This window comes from Gekko japonicus, unplaced genomic scaffold (assembly GCF_001447785.1).
Source record: "Gekko japonicus isolate JY-2015 unplaced genomic scaffold, Gekko_japonicus_V1.1 scaffold982, whole genome shotgun sequence".
In the NCBI taxonomy this organism is placed as follows: domain Eukaryota; kingdom Metazoa; phylum Chordata; class Lepidosauria; order Squamata; family Gekkonidae; genus Gekko; species Gekko japonicus.
The window spans coordinates 604,306-613,624 of NW_015170919.1; the positions used below are offsets into that span (position 1 = coordinate 604,306).

The 9,319-nt window shown below is 50.3% G+C and overlaps 1 protein-coding gene across 1 annotated transcript in view; it reads right to left on the reverse strand.

Moving 5' to 3' along the window:
• TRRAP (transformation/transcription domain-associated protein) overlaps positions 1-9,319 on the reverse strand; it is a 241,741-nt gene that overhangs the window by 211,071 nt on the left and 21,351 nt on the right. The window contains exons 15-19 of the mRNA XM_015418766.1: positions 9,205-9,286; positions 5,949-6,276; positions 5,723-5,820; positions 1,831-2,025; positions 211-402 (exon numbers count right to left, since the gene is read on the reverse strand). Coding sequence (XP_015274252.1) covers positions 211-402; positions 1,831-2,025; positions 5,723-5,820; positions 5,949-6,276; positions 9,205-9,286 — 895 coding nt within the window. The remainder of the gene's footprint in view (positions 1-210; positions 403-1,830; positions 2,026-5,722; positions 5,821-5,948; positions 6,277-9,204; positions 9,287-9,319) is intronic.

Sequence of the window (9,319 nt, forward strand, 5' to 3'; positions counted from 1 at the left end):
CTGCTGCATAAAACAGTTTGCTCTGGAGCCATCCTTCCTGAGCTGAAACAAAAATGTGTGAGCCAGAGGCTAAAGAACTGTGAGCTAGCTCACACTAACACACTGGCCTAGATGCTTGGAATAGAACCATTCCAAAAACCACCACCCACGCACGTGCCCTGAACCCACACAGTACGATCCTTCATTTCCACCCGCTCACTTCTTTTTTACCTTCAGCATTTGTTCATTTTCGGCAGCGAAGAGCGAAACGGACCCAAAGACCAGCTTGAAGAGCTTGAGGTACAGGTTCGACAGCTCCACATTGGAGCCCATTTCGGGCAAGCGGTCCAGAAGATACTCCACCAGAATCGTGGCGAACAGAGCGGAGGTTGTGGGGTTGGCCAGAAAGGAGTTGGCAACGATCTGTCAAGAGACCACAATTAGAAGGAATTCTGCTCACAAAAAAGGGGGGAGGGAATTGGACATGCCGCTGTGAATTTGAAATTATTCTCGAGAAGTTTGTTAACACTGCGGATTTTATTTTACTGATCTCCCTGCAACCCATTCTCAGTTAAGAACATCAGAATAACCCTGTTGGATCAGACCAGTGAAAGTCCATCCAGTCCATCCAATCAGTTCTTCTGGAGGTCCAACAACGCAGTATAAAGGCCTTGCTCAGTAAGATTGTAAGAGAAGCCCTGCTGGATCAGACCAGTGGTCCATCCAGTCCAGCATCCTGACTCACACAGGGGCCAATCAGTTCTTCTGGAGGTCCAACAACGCAGTATAAAGGCCTTGCTCAGTAAGATTGTAAGAGAAGCCCTGCTGGATCAGACCAGTGGTCCATCCAGTCCAGCATCCTGTCTCACACAGTGGCCAGCCAGTTCCTCTGAAGGGCCAACAACAGGGCATAGAAGCTGAGGCCTTCCCTTGATAAGAACATCAGAAGAGCCCTGCTGGGTCAGACGAGTGGTCCATCCAGTCCAGCATCCTGTCTCACACAGTGGCCAGCCAGTTCCTCTGAAGGGCCAACAACAGGGCATAGAAGCTGAGGCCTTCCCTTGATAAGAACATCAGAAGAGCCCTGCTGGATCAGACCAGTGGTCCATCCAGTGCAACATCCTGTCTCACACAGGCACCAACACACAGGGCATAGAGTCTGAGGTCTTCTTCTGATAAGAAGAACCCTGCTGGATCTGACCAGGGGTCCATCCAGTCCAGGATCTGATCTCACACACTAGACAGCCAGTTCCTCTGGAGGGCCAACAAGAGGGTATAGAGGCTGAGGCTTTCCCCTGAGAGGAAGACAAGAAGAACCCTGTTGGATCTGACCAGCAGTCCATGCAGTCCAGCATCTGGTCTCACAGAGTGTCCAACCGATTCCTCTGGAGGCCAACAGGACATCAAGACTGCTGCATCCCAGATGTTGCCTCCTGGCACTACGATCCAGAGGCTGAGTGCCTCTGAACGTGGAGGTTCCCTTTAGCCACCGTGGTCTGTAGCCACTGACAGCCCTCCCCTCCACGGATCTGTCCAGTCCCCTTTCAAAGCCCTCATCTATTCCTGCAGTCACTACTACATCCTTGTCCCAAAATGATAAACCATACAGCAATCAATAGCTTCCCAAACCCATATCCATTTTCTACTGCTGGTAGGAGACACTGCATTTAATAGGAATACTTTTTAAGAAAAGCTTGCGCCGTTCTGATACTGGAGCCTTAAACCAAATCCAAAGCCCAAGTGGCTCGCATGAGGGGGTGGTGCTAGAAATCCCAACCGAGAAAAACCTCCCGGCCAACTAGAACCTCTGCAGTCGTTTACCGTTATAGTCAAGTGCACAAAACATGCTACCTGAAGGGCATAGTTCTTCGAGATCCTTTCGACCATGTACGGCACCGTCGTCTGGAAGATCTCTTTGAAAGTCAGAGGATTCATCATGGTGAAGACCCCGGCAAAGTGCTCCAGCACCTCCTTCTCTTCTTTCATCCGCACCGTCTGGCAGTTCGCCACTCGGATGTACGTCTGCCCGTTTCCGGCTATCTGAACCTGGGGCAAGAAAGACGTTTCCTTTAATTCGAGACTAGACTTGCTTCCACTGTTATCAGCTTTCTACCTCATTCAAGGAGCATAAGAGTTCGTGGAAAATTCTCCCAGACATGGAAAAACACACAAGAAGGAATACGAAGACAATGCACAGGTGACCGCAGTGAGGATTCAGAAGCAACCACACACATGTAAGAAATAAGAGAAGCCATTGTTGGATCAGGCCAATGCCCCATCCAGTCCAACGCTCTGTGGCGCACAGCGGCCAAAGCCCAGGTGCCACAAGGAGGTCCACTGGTGGGGCCAGAGCTCCAAAAGCTCTCCCACTGTTGCTCCACTCGGCACCAAGAAGACAGAGCATCAGAGAGTGAGTATAAATGGGCAATTTTCTCAGTGGAGGGAGGTAAGCAGTGGGGTACCGCAGGGATCAGTACTTGGTCCACTGCTTTTTAACTTGTTCATTAATGATTTGGAGTTGGGAGTAAGCAGTGAAGTGGCTAAATTTGCGGATGATACAAAGTTGTTCAGGGTGGTGAAAACCAGTGAGGATTGTGAGGCACTCCAAAGGGATCTGTCAAAGATGGGCAAGTGGGCGTCAACATGGCAAATGGGGTTCAATGTGGCCAACTGCAAGGTGATGCACATTGGAGCCAAAAATCCTAAATATAAATACACATTGATGGGGTCTGAACTGGCAGAGACAGATCAAGAGAGAGATCTTGGAGTTGTAGTAGATAACTCACTGAAAATGTCGAGACAGTGTGTGACTGCAATAAAGAAGGCCAATGCTATGCTGGGGATTATTAGGAAGGGTATTGAAAACAGATCAGCCAATATAATAATGCCCCTATATAAATCAATGGTGAGACCTCATTTGGAATACTGTGTGCAGTTCTGGGCACCACACCTTAAAAAGGATATTATAGCTTTGGAAAAAGTGCAGAAAAGGGCAACTCGAATGATAAAAGGGTTGGAACACTTTCCCTATGAGGAAAGGTTAAAGCGCTTAGGGCTCTTTAGCTTGGAGAAAAGACGACTGAGGGGTGACATGATCGAGGTTTATAAGATTATGCATGGGAAAGAGCAGGTAAAGAAAGAGGTACTTTTCTCCCTTTCTCACAATACAAGAACCCGTGGGCACTCCATGAAATTGCTGAGCGGTCGGGTTAGAACGGATAAAAGGAAGTACTTCTTCACCCAAAGAGTGATTAACACATGGAATTCACTGCCACAGGAAGTGGTGGGTGCTACAAGCATGGACGGCTTCAAAAGGGAATTAGATAAGCATATGGAGCAGAGGTCCATCAGTGGCTATTAGCCACAAGGTATAGCTAGGGGCTCTGGGGCAAGTGATGCTCTGTCTTCTTGGTGCTTGGGGGGGGGGTCAACAGTGGGAGGGCTTCTAATGTCCTGGCCCCACTGCTGGACCTCCTGATGGCACTGGTATTTCTGGCCACTGTGTGACACAGAGTGTTGGACTGGATGGGCCTTTGGCCTGATCCAACATTGGCGTCTCTTATGTTCTTATGAAAGCAAGAAAACATAAGAGAAGCCATGTTGGATCAGGTCAGTGGCCCATCCGGTCCAACACTCTGTGTGTCCCACAGCAGCCAAAACCCAGGTGCCATCAGGAGGTCCACCAGTGGGGCCAGAACTCCAGAAGCCCTCCCACTCTTGCCCCCCAAGCACCAAGAATACAGAACATCACTGCCTCAGTGTTCCATCTATCCCCTGTGGCTAATAGCCACTGATGGGACCTCTATTCCAGATGTTTCTTCAATCCTCTCTTGAAGCTTCCTACGCTTGTAGCTGCCACCACTTCCTGTGGCAGTGGATTCCACGTGTTAATGACGGAGGCCTTTGCTAGAACAATGACCTGTTTGGGGGGGGGGGGCGGCACAGTCTGCCAACTCAAGAGCCGGACAAAGGAAGCAAGAAAGCTGTATAGAAAAGGCCAAGAAAGAATGAGGCCAAGGAGGAAGGAGCTCCATGGTTCACAGAGAGAGACAGAGATACTCAATTCAGACAGTAAATTACTGTTACAATGGTTTTAATGATTTGTAAGCTATTTGTTGTTACCCACTCTGAGGCCACTAGAGGGATAAATTGGATAAACATAGGGAGCAGAGGTCCATCAGTGGCTATTAGCCACAAGGTATAGATGGGAACTCTCGGTCTGGGGCAAGGGATGCTCTGTATTCTTGGTGCTTGGGGAGGGGGGGGCAACAGTGGGAGGGCTTCTAGTGTCCTGGCCCCACTGCTGGACCTCCTGATGGCTCCTGGTATTTCTGGCCACTGTGTGACACAGAGTGTTGGACTGGATGGGCCATTGGCCTGATCCAACACTTGCTTCTCTTATGCTCTTATGTTCTCAGGTGAAAGTTACACTACATCACTTCCAGGTTTCCCCCAGAAGTGACACAACAATGTGTGCCGCACTGTGCCCTCTGTGTCCCTGGAGCCCAATCCTACCTCACAGGGTGTCTGTTGTGGGGAGTGGAAGGGAAGGAGATTGTAAACCGCTCTGAGACTCCGCGTGAAGGGCAAGATATAAATCCAATCTCTTCTTTTCTCTTCTTCTTCTTCCTGCCGCTGGTTGCAGGACATGGCCTGGCAACCCCCTAATAAACCCAGACCTTTCCAGAGGTGGGGCTCAGATCCGAAGGGACTCCCTTTTAGCTTGCCTGTGGCTGCCTTCCTTGTCTCATCCTCTTTTCTAGGCTTACTCTGTGTGAGGAATGGAGGCCTGGCATACCTTTTCACCTGGGGAGGACTGCATTTTGAAAGTGAGAGGAAGCTCTACCGGATAAGCATATGATAAGCATATGGAGCAGAGGTCCATCAGTGGCTGTTAGCCACAAGGTATAGATAGGAACTCTCGGTCTGAGGCCAGAGATGCTCTGTATTCCTGGTGCTGGGGGGGGGGGCAACAATGGGAGGGCTTCTAGTGTCCTGGCCCCACTGCTGGACCTCCAGACGGCTCCTGGCACTTTTGGCCACTGTGTGACACAGAGTGTTGGACTGGATGGGCCTTTGGCCTGATCCAACATTGGTTTCTCTTATGTTCTTATGGACTGACCCTGCTTAGCTTCTGAGATCTGATGAGATCAGGCTAGCCTGGACCACCTAAGTCAGGCCTGTTGGTTGAGACTCCCATAAATGGGCGTCACAACAAATGAGAGTTAAAAGACTTAAGTATTCAGGTTTGACTTGCATCATATGAAGGTGAGAGAGAGCACATGCCACGAAAAATGAATCAGGGTTTGCACGCCTGAACCAAGGCAGGGAGGAAAGAAGAGCCTGGGTGAAAAAACGGGAGTGGAGAAACCCCCTTGCTTCCAAAGAAGAGAAGAGATTGGATTGATACCCCACCCTTCACTACCCGAAGCTGTCTCAGAGCGGCTTACAGTCTCCTTTCCCTTCCCCTCCCCACAACAGACACCCTGTGAGGTAGGTGGGGCTGAGAGAACTCTTGACAGAAACTGCTCTTTTTCTTCAAGAACAGCTGTGCCAGAACTATGGCTTGCCCAAGGTCATCCAGCCAGGTGCAAGTGGAGGAGTGGGGAATCAAACCCGGTTCTCCCAGATTAGAGTCCGCGCACCTAACCACTACACCAAACTGGCTCTCAAAGGAGGCTGAAGGGATCCCCCAGTTTCCTCACAACCATACATAAATCACAGCACCAGTCAAGCTCCATACCTGATAAATATCCAAAGCCTGCATTGCATATTTGACCAATTTTATATAAATCTGCGTCTCTTTCGGCTGAAGTTGCTTGTTAGGAATGAACTGTGCTTCTGAAAGAGGAGCGGGAAAGGGGAACGAAAAGCAAAATTACTTCTTACTGCAGAGAGTGAGTGTCTTCATGTCCCCCCACCCCTCCAATGGGTTACATATCATGCAATTAAATCCCGTGCCAGATTACCACCGGGTGCTTTGCAAGAGGTGATGCCCCACGTGATCGTCTTGACGCCGCACACCAAGGTCTTCACCAGACTCCGGCAATCGGTGACTTGGAACGTCTGCCTATCCTCCTTCTCCTTCTCCCCCTGCTTCTCGAACACGGGTCCCGCCGCAGAGGCCACGGGTGTGGTGGGAGCGGGGGATGGGACGGGGACGGGAGCCGCGTTGCCGCCGGCCGGGACCCCCGGCAATGCTCCTTCCACTGCCCCCAGTTCGGACTGTGGCTTGCACTTCTTGAAAATGACCGTGAGCTGGTAGCGAGCGATAGTGTGGAATTTGAGGACAAAAACCTGGAGGAGGGGGGGAAGGAAAGAAGAGGAGTTGGATTTATACCCCACCTTTCACTCAGAGTCTCAGAGCGGCTTACAATCTCCTTTCCCTTCCCCTCCCCACAACAGACACCCTGTGAGGTAGGTGGGGCTGAGAGAGCTCTTTCGAGGACTGCTCTAGAGAGTACAGCTCCGAGAGAACTTGTGACTGACACAAGGTCACACCAGCAGCTGCATGTGAAGGAGTGGGAAATCAAACCTGGTTCTCCCAGATTAGAGACCACACTCTTAACCACTATGCCAAACTGGGAATGGCAGGCAAAACACGCAAACAAATTCCACAAAACAACTACCAAGATACACAGTGAAGACATACTGCCTTCCTGCTTTTTGATCAACACGACGAATTAATTTTGTGTTATTATTAGTCTGTGGTTTGCTCCTGGAACACCATCATTTAAGAACTGTGTTTTTAGCTCCCCTTTTAAAATGAAACTTATTTGCATTGCGATGCAGCATAGTGGTTTGAAGTTTGGGAGCTGGAAGGACAACATCCTGCTACGCGAGAAGAAACCCTGATGCACCCAAACGGGGCTCTCTCAAATTATGCTGACATATGCCGGTTGCTAAATTCCGATTTCCTTGATGCAGAATTCGGGTCATTGGGGTAGGGGGTTTCATTCATTTATTTATTTATTAGGTGTTTTAGTTATTGCTCACCCTAAGGGTCTCATGGTGACTTACAACATTAAAAAGAAGAAGAGCAGAAGGAGGAGATTGGATTTATACCCCGCCCTTCACTCGGAGTCTCAGGACGGCTTACGAACTCCTTTCCCTCCCACTCCCCACAACAGACACCCTGTGAAGTCAGCGGGGCTGAGAGAGCTCTGACAGAAACTGCTGTTTTTCAAGAACAACTCTGCCAGAACTGTGGCTTGCCTAAGGTCATCCATCAGCTGCGAGTGGAGGAGTGGGGAATCTAACCCGGCTCTCCCAGAGTAGAGTCCGCGCACTTAACCACTACACCAAATTGGCAAAAACAACATGAAAACAAGTAACAAATATAAAATATTAACATTAAAACATTAAAATACGTGGCTATGGCCAAATCACTGTTAAAACAGCGCAAACACGTGGTTACCCTCCAAAGGCCAACCTAAACAATTCAGCCTTGCATGTCCTGCAGAAAGTGAACAAGTCTGGCAGGGCCCGGGTGCCATCCGGGAGGGCATTCCACAGGGTAGGGGCCACAACTGAGAAGGCCCTTCCCGTGGTGACAGCTAACTGAGCCAATCCTGGGGCAAGAAGAAGAAGACTAGAGCCAGGCACCTGCAAGAGGCCTGAGACAATGACCAAATGGAGCATGGGGGGTTGTAACGGGAGAGGCAGTCCGCTAGGTATGAGGGTCCCAGACTGTTAAGGGCTTCAAAGGTTAACACCAACATCTTCTTTTCTTTTTAAGTGTGTTGCCCCCACCCCACCCTGAGAACTTACAGTGACCCCACAGAGTTTTCAAGGCAGGAAACAAACAAGAGGCGGTTTGCCATTGCCTGCCTCTGCGTAGCGACCCTGGACAAAAACTGCTGGTCTCCCATCCAAGTAACAACCTGTCAGGTAGCCCCATCATAGATCTGGAATGTGGAGGGGTGCCCTCCTTCTCGTTTGGCCTTGTAGATGTTCCAGCTGCAGTTTACACAGCAGTTTACATGGCTGGGAAAGTTAACAGCTTTTTTGCTCTGCCTGCTTGCTTCCAGGGGGAATGTTTGACTTCACTCTAAGTCAGAGCTTATGCTTCCAGGGGGAATGTTTGACTTCACTCTAAGTCAGAGGCCCTACTACTGACGGCCATTCCTCACACAATCTGCACACGTGTTCTTTAGTACTGAAACCACTAATAAACAGTTATCTTCTTATGAAGCCCTGTGTGGTGTGACCTGACTAAGGAGCCTGTCACAACTCTGCTTCGCTTCTGAACCCTGAGAAGCTCAGACTAGACTCCAGACTATTCACACTGCTCTTAAGTGCCATCAAGTCACAATAGGCTTATGGAAACCCCACTAAAGGGTTTTCAAGGTGAGACGTGAGCAGACGTGGCCGGCCATCACCTGCCTCCCGCGCAGCAACCCTGGACTTCCTCGGTGAGTCTTCCATCCAAGTACTGAGCAGGGCTGACCCTGCTTAGCTTCCAAAATCTGACGAGATCAGGCTAGTCTGGGCTATTTGGGCTGCTAGTAAGTACGTGGTGTCAGGTGACGATTGACCCTTCAAGGGATGTTTGAGGCGAGAGATGTTCAGAAGTGATCTACCACTGGCTGCCTGTGCACAGCAACTTCGGATGTCCTTGGTGGTCTCCCGTCCACATGCTAACCCCGCTTGGATTCCAAGTTCTGGCGAGACCAGGCTAACCCACTGCCTGTTCACCATCCCCAAGCCACACGGCAACTGCGACAGAGAAAAAGCAGCCCACAAAGATGAGTTGGGGGGGGCGCAGAGAAGAGTTCTTTTCCGGCTCAGATTTGCAATCTACGGCACAGCAAAACCGACGGCTGTGACAATGCTCGCCTCTGTGACTAAAACGAGCGTCCCAAGCCGCCGATGCCCATATTCTGAGGCTAAAGCATGTGAGGAGGGGTGGCACAGCTAGAACACCTGCACAGGAGGGCTTTGAGGCTGAAACCGTGGAAGATGACGGGGGAGGGGGGGAGAGGAGGGAGGGAAAAGATGAACATGGGCTGCAAGTGAGATTGAACGGTCTTAAATATCTTTGTAATCTGGTCAATAGTGAGACAAGTTCACTCTAGAGGAGGAGGAGATTGGGTTAATACCCCACGCTTTTCACCCTGGTGTTCTCAACGCCCTTTGGAGACAGGAAGATGCCTCCAATTTATTTTTTTTTTGGGGGGGAGGGATGCAAAGGGGGCAGCCCGCATGCCTTAAAGCACCAAATACCTCCAGCATCCGCATCAGGATGTCTCGGCCGTTGCCGTTCTCCTGCTCGCTCTTGGAGCGGATGCAGTCCACCAGGTTCAGCGGCAGCTTGCAAGACAGGGTCTGAATCAGGCGT